Source organism: Scatophagus argus, chromosome 4 (genome assembly GCF_020382885.2).
Source record: "Scatophagus argus isolate fScaArg1 chromosome 4, fScaArg1.pri, whole genome shotgun sequence".
Taxonomy (NCBI): Eukaryota; Metazoa; Chordata; class Actinopteri; family Scatophagidae; genus Scatophagus; species Scatophagus argus.
In genome coordinates, this window is record NC_058496.1 from 15,182,374 (window position 1) to 15,206,435 (window position 24,062).

Below are 24,062 nucleotides of genomic sequence, written 5' to 3' on the forward strand. Positions count from 1 at the left end.
TGGTTTGTTTACTGTTGGTTATGGGGTGGATATCGTACATTGGTTTTTGGAGCCTAGTGATGAAAGCAGAGTCAGTGAACCAAAACAGGAAATGAAGCCATAAAACCAAAATAACAAGCTGAAAGATGCTAAAACATCCTATAAAGCTGCTAGGAACTGCAGCGTAAGGCTATAATAATCTCTCTGTTATTCACTGTGAGCAATCCCTTTTGCTTACAAGGAGTCATTTTGTCCAATTTCAATGTAAAAATACTGAGAGTGAAACAAAATTGAATCAACTCAAAGGTACGCTTGCATTTTTGGAGCTTTCAAGGATTCAAGATTCAAAGATTCAAAGAGTTTATTATCCTATACACAGTATCAACACAGGGTCATCTGAGTGATGAAATACTTGTGACAAGGCAGGTGAACAACTCCAAGTAGACATAAAATTCGTCTTGAAACTAGCTAGTTTTGGCTGAACTTGGCTGAACTATGTATTTTTGTACAAAATAAGGGTCGTGCATTTTTCTCCCCTCTCTCTAACACTGATGTTGGGCAAGTAAGCAATCTCTTTCCAGTCTTATGGACATACGCGTAGCAATAGCCTCAACCCACACAAAGTGAATAAGTATTGGGAGGGAGTTCCAGTTCCAAGGGAGCTGCTCCATAGATGACCGTGAGCTCTGACCTACCTGGAACTTGGGGAAAAAGGGAAAAAAGCACCACATTAGCTTTATGTAACTCCTTTCCCCTCCGCTTCTCCCGGTTCTCCCTTTATTCTACACATTTTTGCTCTGCTCTACTTCTGCTGCTCTTTGTCGCTCTTCTCACTTCTTTTCTTTCCTCTCCTCACCAGAACTCCCTCCTGTTGACAGGGGACAGGGGAGGATAAGAGGAGGACAAGACCAGGCTCTATCCATCATGGCAAAACAGAGGGGTGGGGAAGAGAAAGTTAGTGAGTTGTGTGCTGCTGATGGAAGACCACTGACTGAAGCAGGGAACAGACAGGAGATAGGGTGTGGCAGTTTGACATGCAGTTTGTGAACAATCAGTTAAGACTCTCTAGTGATGTTCAAAGGCTCAGCAATGGCTTTTTGGAAGTGGTTTGCATACTTCTGGGAAGTCATGCAGGCACCTGCAAGTGTTTTATGATTTCTACATGTCTTTCCTTAAGTTTAACAGTTTAAGCGACTGCTTAAACCGCATGGTTGACACATGGCAGTATTATGTTATACAATCTCTGTGAGTGTGTGTAAATGAAAGGGAAATTTTAAAATGCCTCGGATAAAAGCTCTACAAAATGCATTCTATTTACCATTCCATGTCAAAATACTTAAGGCCGTTAAGTATTTTAAAGTTTAAAGTAGCCAATTAACCTAATGTGCATGTTTTTGGTATTGTGGGAAGCCGGAGTACCCGGAGAAAACCCACGCAGGCACAAGGAGAACATGCAAATACCACACAGAAGGGCCCAGACCGGGATTCGAACCGGGAACCCTCTTGCTATGAGGCGTGCCGCCCTCTCTGAAATTCAGAATAGTTATACTTGACAGCTGGGGCGTTTTTTTTTTATAGTACATGAGAATTGGCCTTGGTGTGAAAGATTGTGTCTTGTTGCCATTTACAGACCCAGGATCAAACACTGACGGAGTTTCTTCAACTTTATTCACTTTTATTCAGAAAAATGCTGAGTACATACTTTAGCAACCCTCTTTTTCACACTTATTTACTTCGAGATATTCCCACCTGGGAGCTGCTCAGTATACAATATTAGTCCTCTGCTGTTGTGCAGCTGGCAGACCCAGTGCCTCAGCATCACTGTTAAGAAGAAGAGACTTGTTTCCCTTAGTTTCACTCATTTTTCCTGCTCAGGAGTCATCAAGAGCATATGACCCTCCAGCCAGCAGAAGCAGCTCAGCTCTCTCACAATTGGGCATCGGCCACCTGTATTTGTCATTTTGATGTTAACTCCATATTGCTGTGTAGATGAGTCAGCCGTGGCAAATAAATTCAGGGAGCCCATTGAATGAGCTACTAAAAGTCTACACTGGATGTTTTTGTTGAATGAGTTCCAAAGAGCTGACTCTCAGAGCGGAAACAAGCTTTCCGTCGGTGGCATGTTGAATTAGTAGACTTAGTCAGGCCAGGAGGGAGGAGAGGAGGGAGGCGGAGCTGTTATCACACTGCAGCACCTGGACCAAAGACAGACAGGATGAGACAGAGACGTCTGTCAAACACGCAGAGGCAGACACACACATACACACACACACACCAAAACTATGCAAGTAGAGTGCACAAAGACACAGTATGAACTGTATTTGTTTATCCATTTCTCTTCAACCCTTAAAGGTCATTGTGACTGTCCTGTCATTTCCTTTTCTCTCTTTATTCATCTCTCTGTCACTCCTCCTCTCCCTGTCCTCTCCCTGTCTTCTCTGGTCTTCCCTTCCCTGTAATTTCTTACATTATTGTCATACAGCATATTACTCCTCTTAATTTGGGGCCTCGTCTGGTTTCTCTGTCTTTTCGACATATTTTCCTTCTGTCTGTGTCGATATATTTCATTTAGCCTATACTTTGTCACTGGATGATATAGATCGTCTGCACTGTGCCATGTCTCCACCTAAAACTCAAACAGCATTAAAACAAAACTGGGAAAGTTTCAAGTTTTTAAAGGGCTGTTACACATAAGGACATTTGTTTAAAGTATTTGCAATTGTTTCTCAACACTGAAAATAAATAAATAAGTAAAAAAATTCAAATTTGCTCAAATCAGCTCAGACTTAGACAGCAGATGAGAGAAACCACTGAGAAATGGAGACAGGTGTAACCTGGATCCTATGAGTCCCAACTTCGCGCTGTAGTCCTGACACAACGAAGTATGAAGAAAATAAGGAAATACAGGCAGAGGACAGTATCTCTGCAGATACAGACACGACCCCACGCACCCATTGGGTTATAAGTGATGTCTGAGAGAAACTTCACGCCTACACGTTATTTTTGCTGCAAATTATGCCTTTAATTTTCTGCAGTGATTGATAAAGCCTCCTAAATAAAACAGATCGGTTTACACTTCTTTCACTTCTATTCATTGTTTTGCCACTCATTCCCTTTCCTCTGATCTTTCAGACTCTACCTCACAATTCATGCTATTCTTCTCTCAGCCTCCCTCTTTTCAGTTCTATTCTTTTATCCCTCTTTCAAATGCCTGTATTACACACATCCAAACACACACACACACACTTCCATGCAAAAAGAATCTGTATTATGAAAGAAGCCATTATGAACAGCACAATCACTGCCTCGTGCAAGGCAGTGCAGTGCATGTGCGTATCTGCATGAGTTTGAATTTGCGTCTTATACGTGTTATTGAAGCAGAGAATAAAGAATAGAACTGTAGCTTTTAAAGTGCGCCTCTGCTGGGTTTTTAATTGCGATGACAATAATAGAACCCTGAGGTACTGTATCGCTCCCCCGGCAGGTGGCTGTTTTAACCTTTTAGCTCTGCTTAAGATTAGAAGTACAACGTTAGCATAGTGAAAGCTGAATTTCCAGGGGCGTGTTGTCTTCACTCACTGGTTTTTGTGACGACTGAAATTGCCAACATTTTCCATGATTAATCTCAGATTGAGCTGAAATATTCCCACTTTTGATAAGCCTCTTTAACCTGTAAGGCAGTCATTCTATATTCTACTTTCACTGGCCAGTGAGCGGCTCAATCATGGAGTATTAGCAGGAGTGCAAACCCTGATGTTTGCTGCATACTCATTGATCTACCAAAACTGAATATGTGATTGAGACCACAAAGTGCTGGCAAATTGTCTTGTTGCGAAAGGACATTCTAACATTCAAGATCTGGCAACAAATTACAAAATTACTGCAAACATGTTTTTCTCCGTCTCTGCAGCTAATTCTTGTCCATTTTTATTTTAGGTCTGTTTTCTGAAACTCAACTCAGTCTGCTTGTATGTGTGTACATGTGCTTGTAAATGTGACCTGACAGCTCGCAGACCAACAAAGCAACCAGTACGACTCCACATATACCCTAAGCTCCTATATCAACTTCTGTGCATGAATGAGTGGGTGTGTCAGTGTTTGAGTGGTCTACCTGACAGCACACTTCTCTATGGACAACAAACTGAGATGCACTTTGTTCCATTCACTCCCTGTAACACAGCGCGGACTCCAGTGGCCTCTTATCACTGAGTCTCTGCTCCCAGCTGTGGTTGTTGATCAAACTTGTTGTTTGCTGGTTTTGTCGACATGTTTATTTGCTTGTTCTGTCTGCTACCGTTGTTAGAGCCCACTGAGACCTGTGTTTTTCTCGTTGAGCTGAGAAAGTGTGTGTGTGTGTGTGTGTGTGTGTGTGTGTGTGTGCATGTATGTGCGATTGAGCCCGTCAGAATAGACGTGTGCATGTGTGATTTGTAGACCTTAACTTCAATGGGATGCTTTACTGGATAAATACCAATCAAATTACTCACTCACTCACTCACTCATGCACACTCACACTCACACACACACACACACACACAAGCTCTCCCAGAATGATTAGGTTCTCAGTGCCATCCCTTCACTTAGAAGGGATGAGGTACTTTTGGACCTCTTCCACTCATAATAAATGAGAAGCTGAAGTCTTGGACTCTTAAATTTTTATCTTTTCATCCAAATGAGCTGCATACAGCTTTATTGCTCTGTTGAGTAAGCAGTTCTCCAGCCGCATGTGGCCTATATTGTCCTAATATTCTCCCTGGTGTTTGCACTGTTTCCACCCATTATCAGTGTTCGTGAGTCCCTGAAGTCCCTCTTGATAACAGCGGCACAACCCTAACTAGTAGTTTAAGGTTTCTGTGACAGATAGTTCTGACAACAAGTCTGCATTACAAAGGAAAAAAGCAAAAGCTTTTTTGTTGAAAATTGCATATCAACCATTAGGTTACCTGGACCAAATACAATATCTGGTAAAATTTCACTATAATTGTTTTATTCATCAGAATCCGTGGTTAGCAACATTAATTTAAGTTGAGCACAGTTGTACTGTACACAGGACTGTTGTGATTAAGCTACATTCTATATCAGCAGGGTGTAGTGATCTCTCAGTTTGTTGGCCTTTTCTCTCACTTCCTTCACATGCCTTCGGTTAATTGATTGGACCAATTTAGAAGGGTTTGGTTTTTGTGCGGCCAGGACAATCAGGAGAGGGAATCATTTGGTTAGAGGATGAAAGGAAAATGACTTAAAAAATGACTGACTGGACTCGTTTTCACACTTTTCACTTCCTCCTGGTATTATTTTGGTTTTGGTTAATTGCTTTTTGTATTTTAACTATTCGCAAGAAAAGATACTTATAGATAGATATAAACCTTGAGCACTGAACCTGACTGGTGAGGCAGTTTTCCCAAGTCCAGCCAAATATGGCCACACTGCTTTTCACCACCATTGTCTTCTTTTTAGGTGAAGTCTTTGCACATAACAGAGACAAAAATATTAACTTTTTACACCCAACTTTCGACCTCTCTGGAACTTGAGGAGTGTTTGAGAACAGCAAGATTGCTTTTATGTTGAACTTACTATACAAAACTATACAAATTAGTACTTTCAGAACACAGTTGGAAAAAGTAACAAATACACCATAATGAATTCATTCATGTTAATTAATATTGTTATTAGCTATTAGCTGGTTACTATTAAGGGTTTCCACCTCACCTTATTGTAAGTCAAGAAAGTAAACAAGGTAAACAAAAACATTACAAAAACATCTTTTTCCACCTTGAGCAGTAGTTTCTTTGTCCTCCTTCTGTTACAAAAAATTCCAAATCCAAATTGTCCTATAATTCTGTAAAGCAAAGCAAACAAATGAACAACACATACTCATTATGCAACAATAAATCACCATATGAATTGAGAAGACCTTCCCTTCATTTTGGTCAGATTTGATCTCATGGTAAAAGTCCTCCTTTAGCAGTTTCTGCCTGCTGAAACTGATCTGCAGTGGAGAAGCTGGTTGCTAATCTGGGACCTCAGCCCAGAGGACTAGCTTGAAGCCACTGCAGCAGCCAACAACCCACAACTATTGTCTGCGTCTTTGTTTACAGAGAAATATGTCGTTCTAATCCCATGTGTGGTGGGAAGTAGAGTGGGCGGTTTGATTCCGCGTGTGAGGGTTTTTATTTGAAAGGGATCCAAACATCAAGCTGTACACATTACATTATCAGCGTCCTGCTTAAAATTGTTTACAGCGGTAGCAGTTGTAAAAGTCCCACGCTTCGCTGCATGCATGTTGAACTGCTGCACTTCAGCTTCATCCACCATATAAGAAAGGGTCAGTAACAAGTTTGCATTAGTTTGGTATTTTGAAAAACGCTTTGTGTTCCAGCTGTAAAATACTCAGTAATTCACTGTACCTGCAGCTCTAATGTAGGGGTAGCAAACTGTTGTTAATGACTTAGATTCAGACTACTGAGGCACTTCAATCATTTATGAAATACAAGCAGCTTATGCAGCCTTTTCACAGATTTTAAAGGTGAAAATCTGTTACAGCTGATTTTCTGTTTTCACGGCTGCGCTCCAGGCCATGTCTAATTCTTGAAGTTAATCAACAAGGTTTTCTTACTTACTGGTGGATCTTACTGAGGTAGTTTACATATTTTTCATTTATGGGGATTGTCCATAACATTACAAAAATTTATCTGAAATATGAACATCTTTTCCATCTGTTCCTTCATTTATTGATCAATTTTCTGCACCTCCTTATTCTATTAAAACTAAGAGGCAATTGGGACCTGCCACCATGCCTTGAATGAATAGGATTCCAGTCTGTCACAGTGCTATCACGCCTAGACAGCGACTCTGATTCATCCAACCTGGATGTATTTGGATTGTAGAAAGGAACTACAAGCACTTCAAGGAAATCCATGAGTAGGTGGGGGGAAAACTAACTCCACAAACAAAGGCTGCAGGCGACCCTGACATTTCAGCATGCATCAACACCATTCACTTTTTCACTGACAACTTTTTAACATGAACTTGACTGTTTAGTAAGGTAATGAGAGCTTCTAGTGCTAATAGGCATTTGCATACAGCAAATCTGTGACAACATCTGGTTAAAATACAAGTGTGATAATTTGAAAATGTTTTGTTTCATTGTTGATACAGAAATCTAATGCTGAAGAAAAACAATACCAATGATATATAATTTATGAATTGTCTTTTCGGGTCAGATTTGATCTAATCACAAAACTGGCAGATTAGCCTAAAATCTGCACATGTTGGTTGTAAAAATGTTGTGATGTAGCATGTCTTTGACAATTACTGATGAAAAAATATATGGCTGGAGTTAAGCTGCACTGGCCTTCACACCTTTCACAGTATAGTTCAATTAATAGCCATACTCCACACCATAATCATACCCATGCTGAGTCTCTTAGCATAATTCCCATGTCCTGTACTAGGCATCTCGCATGGTGTGCACAGCCTGAGTCCATTCTATCACCCGAGGTTTCTTAAACTGTTCTCCTCATTGATGCTGGAAAGCACAAATCACGGTTTGCAGTAGATATGTTACATTGGAATTCAGGAATCAAAGAGCTGACTTGTCCATTTTTGTTGTCAAAATGACAGCACTGGCAGGCCTCTGGCAAAACAAAAACATAAAATATTAGTTAGAAAATGACTTCTCCAAAGTCTGAAGGCTTGACAGCTGGTTTAATGATGTCATTTTTACTGGCAATCATCCAGATCAAAGTCCTGCAGATGATGATCTTTAAATATCGTCTTTAGTGCCACGCAGGACAGATGCATGAGTAGGGGGTTCTATAATGGCTACCCCCGCAGGGCTGGTGGTACTGAGGCCGGTTGTGAGCAGCAGTGCAAAACAAAGACCACGTTTGGAGCAGAAGGCAACTGATGGCTTTTTTTTTTCATTCTTGCATAATTAATACACAAGTGAGGCCAACATATGTGTACACAGGCATGTTTAAGCATTCATACGTTGAGAAAAGGGGCATGCGGTGTGAGGGGAGTCACATGTTTACTGTATGCTGAATCAAACACAAACACAAGTAGATACTCACACACACACATTCCTGTTCTGTGACAGCTTTCATCATTATTACACAATAATCATTTTGCAGTAAAGTTATATAACTGTGAGCCAGCTGCTCAGGGAGAGAGAGAGTATGTGTCAGCCAAAGAGATAGCAGTTTGTGTGTGTGTGTGTGTGTGTGTGTGTGTGTGTGTGTGTGTGTGTGGTTAGTGGGAGGTTATGGAGGTGCTCTCTCACTCCTTAATATAAAAGCTAATTTTGTTTGAGATTCAAGACAAAATTCAGAATGCGAACTGAGAACAGGAAGCATTTTGCTATTTAAATGTTAAAGGTGTCACATACAGTCGGCTCAGTGGACCTGACATCGGGTCTTCATGTCCATGTTGTGGCGTACAACAGTCTGTCATGAGCTGCTGAAATGACATTTTACTGTCTTTACACAACAGTCTGTGTGATGGCCCAAAACTTTAGAGCAAAACATTCGGTAACTGTTTGTCATGCTAGCGTCACTATGTTGATTGTGAAAAGTAGCAAAGACAACAGCAACATGGCTTGGCAGGCAAATTATGTTTTTAGGATTATTGTCACACATTTTTATTGGACATAATGAACTCACACAGTGGGTTTTATCAGTTTTTGATCCATTAATGAGGTAAAATACCTGCCCTGACATGCATAAATATTGCAGTTGTTATGATTTGTATAAACATATACATGGCTTACACAGATCAATTAGAATATTGTTTCCTAAATGGATTTCTGACTGCTGACAATAACAATATGGAAAATGTGGTGGAAATTATTTGTGTTGGTTTTATGTATTCATTTGTGGGACATTGCAGGCTCCTTATTGCTTCACCCAGATCTGAAGTTTTCTCTGCAGCAGCTTTTTTTTTTTTTTTTTTTTTGCATCTCCAGTGGAAGCTTCAGTGGATGTTTTTGTCACATGCTTCATGTAGCTCATAATTCCCTTTAGACTGTTGGATTTATCAGTATACCAACTAATCCACCACAGACAAGTGCAGGAACTTTTTTTTTTTTTTTATTTTTGATATACACTTCTTATTTTTTGAGCAAAAGTTGAACATTTGCATTAAAACACATAGACAGAAATGCACCCATTGCCTTTGTGGCTAAGGTTCGGCTTGGTTCAGGGGGAAAAGCTGGTAGTAGACAAACTGTGGTCTTATGTATCAAAGTTGTATGTTGCCATGCTGCATGAAAACATGAAGAAGTTGTGAGCCGCTTTAGGCTGGAGACAAGAGTTATAATTCACATTGCCAGTTGCCCTGGCTAGCTAAATGTAAACAGGTCTGTAGGCATTTGAACAACATTCTTGAAAAAGCTGATAGAATGAGAAATGAAAAAGGCTGATCAGTTATTGTTAGTAGGTTAGTTGTTACTGACAGAAGCTTCTCGGGAAGGTTTTTAGGTGATGATATGTTGGTGTAATAAGAGGAAATGAGAGTGACAGGAAATAATGTACAAGAAAGACGGCTTTAAAGAACGATATATGAGAGCAATGTAAGAGCGAGCACAGGGACAAAAAAAATGAAAGATGGGATGTAAAGACAACAAAGAAAGTGACCACAGAAAAGAACCAGTGACTAAAAGGAAAGCTCCTCAAAAGGAAAAAAGTGAAAGAGGGAGAGCAATTCAAAGTAAAAAACACAGTAAAAGATTCGGGGTTGCATGATATAACAGATGTTCTCACAGAGAGAACTCATCTGACCTGTGACCAACATAACAGGGCTGTTTTATATCCTTCTTTTAAATGCTTAACAACTGTTTATTATTAATTTCCAAACTTACAGCTTCCCATCTGTTTCATTGTGTCTTAAAATACGATCCCACCTGTTCATTTCGAAACCCTTCCCTTCCAAATCTGTCCATCACTTCAACTTCAAAAAAGACACAGATTCAAGGTTTAAATGACACACTAAACTATTAATCCCAAATCATCAACGTTGACAGAATTAGGAATACAAATCAAACTTGATTTACCTTTCATCATAGCCTTAATATAACAGTAATGTAATGAGTCAAAACTTATGTGCAATCACAAGGTAGAGAACTCTTAGTTAAAGCACCAACTTTGCAACTTGTTAAGACCTTGTAATTGAAATTGCTTCCTAAGCTTTTCAGTAAGTTGACAGCTTGTCACTTGCAAAGAAAGTAACCCTGCCTCTTTTCAGTGCTACGATCAAAACAACAGACTGTTTTGCCTCTGCTGCTCAAAAAAGCAGGAAAAGTGGAAAACAAGATTTTAATGATCTGACAGTTGACTCATTTACATGTCACTCATGTCCAATGGCAACAGTTTCTCCAGAATGTGTTGAGGAATATGCAGGTGGTGTGTTGAATTTTGTTGAACATCTGCCTGCCTTGCTGCCATTTTGCTTACTGTGTTGTTTCTTTAAGTCATGAATTATTAGTGAGGGTGGTGATTTACTATACTAACTATTGGCAAACTTATCAATAATGAATAAATTTCACAGGTGAATTCCATGAAACGGAGATGTCGTCTCCTCTGAGCTGAACGATAGGCTTTAACAGTTGACCCACGCGTACAGATATTACAATACTACATACCCCTGCTCACTCTCCTGCTTTACTTTGGCTTCTACTACAACAGGAATGATCTGTTTGTCTCTGCTGTTTGACACTGCTTTATTTACGCTTAAGAATTGTTGGACAGGTTCAGAAACATTATGCTGGACTTCCACAGTACCTCTTACTGTGTCCTTCTCAAAACATCTGTTCCAGCAGAAACTTCAGACAAACAATATGTCTTCTTTTACTGTTGTCTACTTAGACACATCTGCTGCTATACATGCAGGAACATTTTCTGACACATAGCATATGGCTCCAGGTCTGCTCTTTTGTTTTGAGAAGAATGCTTTTTGGGGTTGCATTTACATTTTAGGCTTTTAGCTGACATTTTCATTCAGAGCACGCTGTACATCTGTAGAATATGCCTAAAATCCTTGAACAATACAAAAAAACATACTGTAATGTAAAGCTCAGAGCTATGAATCACTGTAAAGTATAATATCATAATAACAGTATTAGAAAAGAATGAGTTCACAGGAGGCGAAAGGTAATTTCTGAGTTGAAAACCATATGGTTTTATGGGTGTACTTTTAATAACATTGCCTACATTTCTACAAGGGTTCTGTGCTTTGTATTTTGAACATAATATCTGGAAATAAGTGAGATTAGCCTCTTGAAAGACATTCTTCAGAATGAAGACTGTTAAGAGAAGAGGCCTTGGACTGTTTTATTCTAATAAAAAGGAATCATTACCCCATTCTGGTGTAAAGAGTTCCACTTATGCTTCTTTTCCAAGAATATTTTTAGGAACTCTGCTAAAATTAAAGTGATAGGAACATCAAAATAATGCATAGACGAGGAACGCATACACCTTGAAGGCTTAAGATCTACTTTCCTAAAATGCTTTTTGGAATAATACATCCAAATCACTTTTAAGCTGTGGTGGGCTTACAAAGCTCTATAAGTTGTATTCTTACTGAAGAGATATGTCAGTGTTTAGCCTTTTAAAACCCACAGGCTATAAACACAGAGACTTTTTGAGCAATAAGGTCTTATGATATAATGGAAGGGTCCCCCACGTCTTTAAATTTACGACCCAGCAGGCATGTGAGACAATATATGTCACAGAATACAATACATTTAAAGAAGATAAAAAGAACCTGAATGGCAGCCATTGTAGGTACCCTCAAGTTGCTTTCAGTGCCTGCCTTCAGTGCTTTGGCAGGTATACAAACTCCGTAGTTTCTTTTTCCTGTGAAGCATTCTGTAAATTCTGTTTTTGGAAAGTCCTGTGTAGCCAAAGTCTGTTAACAAAAGAACAGATTTCAAACATGTTAAACAAAAACATGTTCAACCAAATCTCATATCACAAATTCCGAAAAGGACTCACTTTATTGTTGAAAAAGACTCTCGCTCACAAGCCTTGGACAAGCCACACCATCTTATTAGCGTGTCCGACGTCTCGAGTCTGGTGTGAATTTGGACTCAGTCTCTGTAGGTTGTAGTTCCTGTCCATTTATTTCTCCCGTCTTCCCTTTCTGCCTGTCTCTCACTCTCTAATCTCTCTCTACCTCCTCTCCTCTGTCTCCGTGCTGAGTGTAAATCAGTCCTTCTACCATCAGATGCTCTTCAAGGAAACGCAGTGTCCAGAGTTACGACTTGCACTGCAGTGATTTACTCACACACTCATACATGTGACTCACAAGTCTGCATGACCTTGTGTTAGTGCTGCTTGTGCTTCTCTGCGAGGGAGAGATAGTGTGTGTGGATGTGTATTGGTGACCATGATTAGGTGTGTGTGTGTGTGTGTGTATCAGAAGCAGATAAAGTTTCAGGCTTCTCCTCCTGACAAGAGTACAGTCGCCTATAATTCATTTGTGTTACAGAAATGAACGTTTTAAACCAGGTGGGGATGTGGAAAGATTGAAGTATAGGGTTAGGTGTAAAGGGAATTAATTGGTGTTTCTAAGTGTTTCTACTTTGCAGCAAAACAATCTGCCATGCTTTTCTTGCACATACCGCTTGCTTTCGCGGGTCACTGGTCCTGTGTGGAAAGGCTACGCTATAAATATGCATTGCTTCATTCACATTCCTCTTGTCCCTCCTCTCCATTCAGCTCTTCTTTTACTTTTGTCAGTTTTAGTTTTTTTGCTTGTGAATAAGATAAATAAATACACAGCTGAACCATCTTTCTTGTAAATGTAAAGATGAATGACTGGACTTTTTTTTCAAAGAAATGTTATTTCGTTCTTTAAAGGCATTGATGTGTGGTTATTTTTCTGACAAATGATGAGGCCTGTTCCTCCACTGGAATTTGCTGGCATATGTATGCAGTGTAACAATAAAGACCTAGCAGCTAAGGATGGAGAAAAATCTGAATTTGCAGAGTATCTCTTGGAGAAAGGAGTACAATTTGCATAAGTGTGATAAAGAGACCCTTTGAGGCATATAAAAAAAAAGTGACTCAAAAAAAAAAGAAAGAAAAAGAGACATCATCACAATGACAGAAGCACATTCTGCATTTAAACTCGCAATTGTGATTTAAAAGAGCAAAGGGGACCTTTATTCACAGTGTAGCTTTTTGGCATAATGCCCAATTGCCTTTTTCCTTCCACTGACTGTTTTAGTCTTTATTTTTCCACTCAGAAAACTAGTGTTGAAGTGCCCATAAACAAGGCACTGCTCCAGAAAAAAAAAGGAAAAGAAAATCAATTCTGATGCTCTGTGAGTTAGTCAATGGCCAATAGGAGCAGACCGTAGCTGTTAAAGTTTGTAATGTATGAGTGTCACCCAGAGAACAAGGGAGAAATAGATGGCCAGTTAATGTTGCTGGTGTAAATAAGGTTATACATTTACTGCACAAACGTTGTTGAAATTCTCTGGGAATTGTTTCACTATGTAAATGAGGAACATTTGAAATGAGATGGTCAAGGCCGATATGTGTAAATATCTGTTGAGGCCTGTCAGAAAGCGTGTGTTTCGCATCAGTGATCCAATTTCAAGACAAAGCAGCATTATCGACATGAACCATAAAATAAAATGGATTAAAACTAAGGGGAGGTGAATAAGGCAAAGTGAGAGAGGGAGAAATTTGGCTTGTCTTCCTGCGTTACCTAAAAAACCCCACAGACCCACAGATAAAGAAAGACACTCAGACACTTGTCAGGCTCTTATGCTGTACACGGATCTGACAGAAGCAGCTTAGGGACGCAGCCTTGTCCATCATCCGGCTTGTTGACAGACATGCACTCACACACAAAGTCCTGACAGATGCACCATGGGACAACCGTGTCACTGTGTTTACTTACATATATGACTCCGTGCATGTGTTGGGTTTATGCGTGTTCATAGTCCAGGGCACGCAAAATCAATATACGTTTTCCTTCAAATATAATAATTTTAGGTGTAAACTAACAACTATAACAGTTGCAGTTTTAAATAAATAAAACTTTTACTCCTTTTCCCTTTTTGACTGAACCACCACTTGCATTTTAGAGCCAGTGTGCTGTGATGAATTTACACTTTTGTGACTTGTAATGAATCTCTTTTTTGGTGAAATAATGCTTACGTTCAGACTTTAGGCAAGATCACGGAAAAACGTACCTTACTCTTATTAGCATCTGAATAAGCAATGCGAGTCATAAAGTCAAAGGAAGTTTGAAAACTCAATTTAGTAACTGCTCTACTATATAAAGAACGTGTCCACGGTTAAAGTAACATTGTGAGGCACATTTGGCCACCTGAGACATGTTAGACATACTATGGCTGTGTAAAGTTGTAAGAACTAAAGTACCTGGAAGCAGATGCATATTTACACATGAAACAGACACAGAGCAACATTAGCATTCATGTGGAATTGTGTTTCTGCAAATCCAATATTCCACTCTGTTCACCAGCTGGCTGTTTATTTTCTCTGTCTAAGGTGGACCACAGCTGTTTCTTTTGGCTGGAACCGAGGCTGATGGGAGCAGTGAGAAACAGTACTGAAACAGTAAAGTTGCAGGCAGAAAAAATCAAAACAATGAGATGAAAGACACTAAAATGCTCCGTGGATATGAAGGAGAACCCCAGAGTTGAGTGATAATTCTTTTCAGGTTCATGCTAAAGATCAGCTCCTTTTACATGCAGCCTACTTATTTTATATAACCCCTTGACCAGAACATAAAGTCACTTGTCATGGAAATGCACGGTTCATTAAGTGCTTGATGAAACTACAAATGCTGTTCCCCTGGTGAGGACAGTGTAATTATAGCAAAGCTAAGAAAGAAGCATGAGAGCCTTCAGATGTCACTGATATTTGTGTCTTGTCCACAGTCATTTGTAGCTTCTTTCCTGAAATGGACCAATTAAAATACTCTACAATATCCTGCACAGAAAGCAGGTATTTTCTGACAGTAATTGTTGTGGTGTTTGGTTGTCATATACTCATGGTAACCATTACCATTCAGTCTCAAAACGTTTAGTGACAGGCCTCTATTCTCTGTAATACGAGTGGTGGTGGTTTTAGGCTGATGTGGGATGAAGTTTTATGCCTGTCACAGTTTGGGTTCTGGTTTGGTTGTACTGTTGGAATGCATCTCTAAATCTCACTAGATTTCGGTCGAGAAAGTTGATTGTTTTACGATACATTAACAAAAACGAGGTTTGTGCTGTCACATGAAGGAATTCTTGATGGGGGAGTGCTGGAGACGTTGTACTTTTTCCTTTTTCCCCCAGTATGTTTTATTTATGACTTGTCTTTGTCACAACCTTGTCATCTAAAAGTGTTTGGGATGAATGCGTTTTAGTCATTGTTCAGGCATACATGTCTACTCCCTCATACGCCATTCCTGGCTTTGTGCAAATCACATTATAGAAATGGTTTCTTTGTTTTCTCTTGTAACTGATTGCTTTGTGTTACATACATTTGTTGCCACTGTCTGGCCACGGTAAATTTCCTTTGAAGCCATGTTATCTTAAATTCAGCGTTGGTTGAGGGGGAGGACAGAGTGAATGGGAGCAGGAGGGAGAAAAGGGTGAGGTATGGGGATATGGAGGAGAGACAGAGACAGAGAGAGAGATAAAGATGGAGGGAAAGAAGTGGAGGAAGCTGAACAATGATGTGGAGTTTTCAGGAGAGTTCATTTTATGTAAGATTTTGCTGTTGAATAATAAAAGAGGAGTTTTTTGAGGACCGCCTGTTACTTTGTGGCTTGTTACTGCATGCACACACACACACACGTGGTATTTTGCTCGGAAACATGAGCACACACCAGACTCAAACAATATGTACACTGTCTTACTTGCAAAACAGTACTTTTTTTGCAACTTCACACTTCCTTTCTCCTCATTTTTCCTAACCGTAGCACAAAAATAACAGAGGAAAACGGTCAACAGGGGAGCATTTTTTCCTCCTTATGCACACCAAGAAAAATTAGTTCAGAGTGAAAAGGGGAAAAAAAAGTGGGTTTTCAAATTTGCACAAGAAAGTTAGTTCCCTTGTGCAAAACACCAAAAAGCACGTTGTTTAGATTATTATACAGCAAACACACAAACACACAGGTGCATATACATGCACACTCACTAGCATATGTACAGAGAACATGGCAAGGGACCTCTGTGACATATTTGCAGGCAGTTTTTGGCAAGACATGAAGCAAGACAAACAGAAGAAAGCAATAATGAGAAAGGAGACAAAGAGGATTGGCAGTTTCTTCCCCCCTTCTGTGTGAACAAAAAAGAAGAAGTTTATTAGAGAGTACGACTGTGATGGTATTTGCATAGTTGTCTGCCAGAAAGTATTGTATGCGTGTTAATAAGAAAAGCAGTAAACAAGCTGGCGTGTATGTGTGCCCGAGCCCATAAAGTGTGTTAATAAACTGAGGGAGGGTCTCGTCAAGGTGATAAATAGAACAAAACACACCGGGACGGATTAAAGAGGGAGAGAGGGAGAGAAAGAAAATAAAGAGATTAACCATAGGATGCCTTGAGAGTGAAAGATGGAGGAGGGTCTGAGGGAGGGATGAAGTAAGGTATGTAGGGAAGGAAGAGAGGCAGGAAGCAATGGAAGGAAATCACAGAGGGATGGATAAAAGGAAAAAGAAAAGTTTTAGGAGGTGAGGAAAAGAGATGAAAGAGAAGAGCTGATGAGCAAACTGTAGGAAAGAGAGCAGCGAGGGAATGATAAGAAAGAACGAGTAGAGGCGAGGAGAACATCTGGAAGGGAAGGAGTGGAAGGATAAAGAAGATGGGAAGAAAAGGAAGAAATATGAAATCTAACAGGAATCTGAAGGAAATATGGAAGTAGGAAGAGTTGGAGCCAAGACATCTACAGGAGGTAATCATAAGACAAAAAGAAACCATGCATGAAAAAGAAGAAAAGGTAGAAGATATAGAAGGTATATATATATATATATATATATAAAAAACAAAACAAGGAATGATAGGACTGGAAGTGAGACTCTGTGATGAGGAAGACAGAGATGAATGGTGGTAATAAATGATGGTAGTAAACTGATAAACTGGAGAGGGAAGAAAGGAAAACTGGAGTAGGGAGAGGATGAGAGATGGAAAAGGTGAAGGACAGGTAGAAGATTTAATATTTATGCAAAATACCAAGGAAATAAAGATACAGTGTTGAGTACATGAGAGGAATAACAAAAAAGGCAGAAGGGATGCTGATGAGAGGAAGACGGAGAGCAGAATTAACAGGAAACAAACATGTCATCACAAAGACACTGGCTATCCACTGTTGCCTTTCTCATTAGCAAAATCCCATGTTATGTATTAGAGTCTCCAGCTCAGCATACATCAAATTCATCCTCCACGCAGCACTTACTCTGGTTAAAATGTTAACTTTCATCAGAGCTTCTCCTGTCACTCCTTTCTGTTCTCCCGCCAAAACATTCCGTAGGAGGTGGCACCATGCTGCTTGAATCAATTTTAAAAGACATTTGATACAAAGAGAGTATGGCACGTATCAGGGATTAAAGAAAATCAGCGAGAAAATCGGGGCAGGGAAATTCCAAGCGAAGCAAATTCAATTTTAAGCAAATTCCCCCTAACTGTCACTGTGACAGCTTAGCTTTCTCTCCTCTTTTGTTTATGATATGCTCGTGTGAACTTTAGATTAACCTCGCTTTCCCCTCTTTCTCTTTGTTTCTTTCTTCATCCCTCTCTGCAGGGTGTGGTTCCAGTCAGGCATCAACTTCCTGGCTGTGAAACCCAGCAACCTCGTCGCATGGGAGATCAAACAGGAAATGGCACCGGGGAGCAGTTCATTGGCGGTGATGTGTCAGAGAAAGGCCTACTCCACAGCAGAGAGGTAGGACTGAATCTCACATAGCTACTTGTTTTTTCCAGTAAGTAACTGAGCAGATTATTCCTTTCCACTGAGTATTTTTAGGTGCATATAATGTTTGAAGAGGTCTGTAATAATTCTGCTTCGAGGCTATAAAAAAATTCCATTCACTTTCACGTGTCATCTGAAGATACGAGTTTGTAAGTGGTAAACCTTGACTATTCCTGCTGTAGACTGATTCTGGTTTTAATCTTAATATAAATTTTCTGCAAGCTATCCTACAAATGAGTGAACGCTGTAGAGAATCTGGTTGTGTCTGTTGACCGACTGGCTTTAGATTTGACCTTTGAACTCCGACCTCTGACCCACAGATTTACAGACGTGTGTGTGTATTTGTATTGAGTGTTGAATTCGCAGGCTGAGGTTGTACGATTATGCAAGTGTTCATTTATCCTGTACTCACACCACAAGTATGCAGTACAGATACCCAAGGTAGGCTGACAGCCGGCAGTGAAAAGCACTGACCTGTGCGTCACGCTAAATTTGCCATTCTCTTGATAATTGTGGTTGGTTATGTGCGTCATGTGGATTTGTGTGTGTGAGTGTAATCTGTATCAGGAGTGTAAAACCAAAGAGTGAACGCTCTTTTCTATTTTGCTGCTATTTTGTGACAGGTGATCAGTATTTGACTGCCAGTGCAAGGCTGTTACATAGCAATGATACAAAAAATAGCTGAGGCAAATTAAATGCAATCATTGTGGGAGAGATGTAATAACCCTGACTGAGGTTAATTAGCGAGCAGAAAAAGTGATTCAGTGACTGAGTGCAAAAGGTAATGGCACAAAAAAAGGAAACAAAAATAGTCCCGGCACGGGTCTCACTCACACAAGGTTATAGCTCAACACAAGCACCTTGGACCACACTTAAATCTTTCACTGACCGAAAGCTAATGGGGCTGAAAAGTTAGTGCAAAATCACTTTTGCACCTTTGACAGATCATTCAGTGTATTTATTTTTTTTTTTTTATAACAGGCACAGTGAACGGCATCTTGGAACAATACTCTAAGTTCAATATAGGTAATTAACTACTGGCATATCACGAGTCATTTGCTTCTGGCTATTAATGGATGTATTAATGCTGGTTCACTTGGGTACAGCACAGCACACTTCTGTGTGTGTGCACATGTGTTTATGTGGCGATCCAAACGCAGTCCAGACAACACACACATACACACAGACATACACACAGGCCAGAGAGAAAATACTAAATGCAAGATCAAGCGTGTGGGCAAGTATGTTGTCTAATATGGAATACAGTATATATGTTTCTGTTTGTGTTGGTATCAGACAAAATCAGCCGGAAACTGTTAGCCATGGCTGGATGGAAAACTATTTGACCAGTAAATGTGGATGTGATCTGTTCACTCTCCTTCTTTTCTTCCTCTACCACATGTGTCTATTGATATTTAAGTTGGTTCTCTCTCTCTTTCTGCCTCATCTGTCTATGCTAACTTGTGTTGGACTAACTGAAGTGTCCTTTATCCCCCACACACACCACCTCCGCAACACACACACACACACATCTCTCTCTCTCTCTGTTCTGGTTGAGAACAATGCTGATGAACTATTGCAGGACCCGAGCTCAATTAGCACCACTTAGCTAGACGTTAGCCACGTCTAGCCTTGACTGATGGACAGCAGCAGCGGTCACAGATAACCCAAATGTGGCACAGAGGGAAATAAAACTGACACAACAGCGTTAGCTCTCTAATTAAGAGCATAAGGCAGCTCAAAGTTTTCTTTGTGGAGTATGGGACACATGATGTATTTCTTTTTATTTATGTTTTTTTTTCACCTGTCATTAGTTGCACTGGAGTTTGAGCATCAAATAGCTAAATGTGTTTGCTTATATGATTGGTGCATTACTTAGGCTATTACTAAGGGGCATGTGTGTGGTAACATTTTTGGGATATTTCTTGAATAGATTGCTCATGCAATCATACTCGGGCTGCTGAAATACTGAAGGCATTTGATGAATTTTGGGATGTGCCAGCCATTGTAGCCTCAAGGCAAAGAAGTTATTTTCCAGGCCTGTTGTCATCCATCAGGATGGTGTTGTTTGAGGTGTTGAGATGGAGATGGCTCTCAATGACTGCTTATCTCCATGAAATTTGGCACGTATGGTACATGCGGTGCATTTTTTTTTTTCTTGCCCTGAAGGGGAAACTCATCAAAGTGACGTCAGGGTAAACATAGAAAGCGATGCTTTAGAAACCAGATTATGATAGCTCTCACAATCACAAATGCAAGCATGCACACTTTCACATTCATATACACACTCCTGCAATCTTCAAAGTGATACTGTAAACAAAGAGGTGCCTAAAAGCTCAGATTATGATGCAGCAAGCAAAATATATACAAGTGCTTTGATGTACACACACATATATAAATGCACAGGCCTGTATAAATACACACACACACACACACACACACAAATGAGAAGCAGAGTGGATTCAATGCAGCACCTCCCCTAATGAAACAGCAGTGATGGCTGCAGGTGGGAGTGAAGCTGACATTTTTTACTACAGGGAAGATGAAAACACGAGTGCACCAACACACACACACACACACACACACACACACACACAGTATATACAGACTGATGCCAGCATACAACAGGCAAGATCACAGGCTTTTATCAGCGATTGTGTGGGCGGGTTCGCTAATTAAAAGAGCTGATCTGTATTAATCTCTAATGAGATATTACTGGTTGAGACATGAAACAGTGAGTATGATTTTTTTTTTTTTTTAATGAATGAGAGGGCAGGAATGATTACTACCTCTGACAATTAATCTTGTGAATTGATTCCTGTTACCAATTGTTATTCAATGATATAATATGATCTGACAGGATACGGTGTTCGGTGTTCGCGCATTATGTGGAATGCATGGTGAGTGGATGCAGTAATTAGAACCAAAGTGTAGGCTTTGCTGTGTGTGTAGGTGTGTTTTTTGCATGTGGTCGTGCATGGTTGTGATTGTGTATGAGGTGGGTGTATGTATGCTATTTTAGATACATAATATTTTTGCATTTATGCATGTAGATTGACAGTTATCCGAGAGAAAAACAAAAGAAATTGTTGCTTGCACAAAGACTGCAATTACTGTTCCACCATCACGTGTCCTTGGAGACCACAGTTATATTTTTCATTAAGTTTGGATCAAAGCGCTCTTGCAACTCTCATTTGTTTTTTTATTGATTTTGATTATCCAGTAGTTATTCATTATTTGTGTATTTCTCACTATTTGACCATTCTGATATCATTTAGCTGTAATTATACAGAACCAACATACTGTTTTATTGGCACCCTATAGACAGTTCTGCCTCCCTGCCCTTCTGTCACTGTGTATCAGTTCTCTGAAAAATAAAATATAATTAGATGTTTTGTGCATGTATGTGTGTGCTCTCCCTCAGAAGCTGCCATTGAGATGCCCTCAAGCAAGATCTGTCTTTTGTTTGAATTCATTTTGATTACAATTCCAAGTTTTTTATTCATTTGTCCCTGTTCACGCTACTTTAGTTTCATTTTAATATCATGTTGAAATACGGTATAATTTTGCTATGTGTATTTTTTTCTGTAGCAATTTTTTGAATTATATCTCTCTTTTTCCATTTATAAATTGCACTGCTCATGCAGTAAGCTTGACCTTGTTGAATTTTCTTTGTTGTTACTGATGGTGTTAGTCATTTTCACAGCCTCGTGGGAGTTTTGTCTCACTCGTAAAATTTGTTTCTCTTTTCTTCCCACAATGTTTACTGTTTTATTATTATGTTGCGTGTTAAATAAATTCAATCTAACAACGAGTGGAACAGTCTCAAGATGACCCAAGTTTTGCGCAGTGGGTTATATGAGGAAAATGTGCCATATTTTTTGATTGTGGCTGATGCTGCCATAATGGGAGCAGTGCTCTATTTCATGACCATGATTAGATCTATAGATTAATGCTGCTAATGGGTCCCATTCAATACCAGAACTGGGGTAATGCACTGTCCACACTCCGTGGAGGGACATCCATTTGTAGGTCTGTGTGCATGCATGTGTGTGTGCTAAATAGCTTTGAAGTTTCTTCAGTCATCCTGAGCCTTCGATTGCAGTGCCATCGGGAAAAAAAAAGTTTCATGAGATTATTGTACAGTTTTCCCTGCAGTAGCTGACACATTGTTGAATGTATCATGCTGCATATCCTGTAGAACGAAATTCATTAGTGTAAGGAATGTACAACTGACAGACTATGCTGTGCAGCTTGTAACCTTAAAAGAAGGTGAAACTGCAGGTCAAGACTATGGTCATACCAACATCATCAAGGGAAGAAGTGAAATTGTAGCATTTTAGAGGAGATAATCAATGTCTCTTAACAGTGGATGCCAATTACTAAAGCAAAAATACACCAGGCTCTAACCTCTAAAATGAGTATCTATGCTGATCATTGTCACAGCTGAGAGTTATGTCTTGTGAGGTTTTTACTCTGTTTTCCAAAAAAGTAATTCAATGACCTTTTAATTAAAAACACACTTTTCATTTGTATAAAAGGAAAGTTAGCAGGAATCGACTCACAGATGCTTGTTTTTGTAGTGAACAGTTTTTAGCATTAAGGATAACTTTGATAAAATGTCACTTTTTACCTTGTCGGTGTTTAAAGGATAGCTTAGCAAACAGAAGTATATTCTTGAAAAGCCCCGGATACAGAACCTCTTCCTCAAAATGTGACCATAGTAGGATACGCTAATCTTCAAAACACAAACGTGACAATGAACAATTTGATATGAAAACTCTAAAATTCTATTTAAATTGTTAAAACAGGGCAGAAAACAAAATATTTCTTCTACTTCCTACATTATCGCTGCTAAATTTACAGAACACAAAACATAAGAGAACCTAAAGTATTGTGTACATAATCCAATAATAAATGTTTATGATAAATAATTTAGACATTTCTGACGGACATGTTGGAGGGTGAAATCCCAAACAAGATGTCCTTGCTCAGATCATATGCTAATATATTAATGTAGCTCTCCACCTGCAAACACACATGCAAAACATGAACCGCTACTCACTGAAGCAAATACATTAAACTCACACACACTGAAAGCGCATAGTCACTTGCATACACACACAAACAACGCACTGACACACATGTTGCTGTAGTATGCATCATTGCGTGCCTTAACCCATAGGTAAGCTAACACACATCATGAGTTATTCATTAGCACAAGTCGTGCATTTCAAGTGTTATATAAACTTGTCATTGGCTATTCAAACACAAACACTGATGTGTGTGTCCTCGTGTGTGTGCAGGGTGGTACGTCTTTATCTTTTCTTTACATTGGAACGAACACATGTTCACTACAGGTTTCATTTGCACAAATGAAGTACAAGGACGCATCAAGTAATATTGCAAGTGTTTTAGTTCATATGTAACCTGCAAAAGATACTGGGAGTCTGCACCTCTCCTGAAAGATGTCCATTCTTTCAAAGCTTGAATCACAAATGCAACTCCACAAAGATATGCACGCGCACAGGTTTGAAGATGTTCTTGTTATTAAATTAACACAAGAAGAGGGGAAGATGCAGGGCCACAGGGTTAAGTGTTGTATGTTCTCAGTCCTTTGTAAAGACAAACTAACTTAACAGAGAGCTTTTGGGTGCTGGCAGTCTCTCTGGGATACACGCACACACACACACACACACACACACACACAGAGCATAGTCACTGGGCCAAGATGTCTGCAGTCTCTGTTGGCACACACAAGGATTAAAAACACAGCAGCAGGGATGAAGGATAGAAAGAGAGAGGGTTGTCTGCCAACAAGAGGGAGAGAGAGAGAGAGAGGACGAAAGGAAGAAAGGGAGAGTTGAAGTGAGTGAGTGAGGAGGGAGAAATAAAACAAGACACATGGGAGAGAAAGAGGCCCTGGGAGCACAGCAGTGTAGTTGTTAATACTTGTCCCTGGAGAGAGAAAAATGGAGACTTCCCATTCATATCCCATTTTCATTCATTGCAATGTGTGTGCGCGCGCGTGTGCATGCGCACGCGTGAGTGCAGCAGAGATGGATATTTCAATGTGACATGTTAGATTATGAGCTTGACTAATCAATTTTTGTGTTCTTCCGTCTGTCACATGTTTCTCTGCTCTGTCCCTCC

General features: G+C 39.7%; 1 protein-coding gene across 1 annotated transcript in view; it reads left to right on the forward strand.

Moving 5' to 3' along the window:
* The window catches only part of si:dkey-215k6.1 (transmembrane protein 132D), a 233,795-nt gene that overhangs the window by 113,898 nt on the left and 95,835 nt on the right, over nt 1–24,062 (forward strand). The window contains exon 7 of the mRNA XM_046385383.1: nt 17,742–17,882. Within this exon, the coding sequence (XP_046241339.1) occupies nt 17,742–17,882 (141 nt within the window). The remainder of the gene's footprint in view (nt 1–17,741; nt 17,883–24,062) is intronic.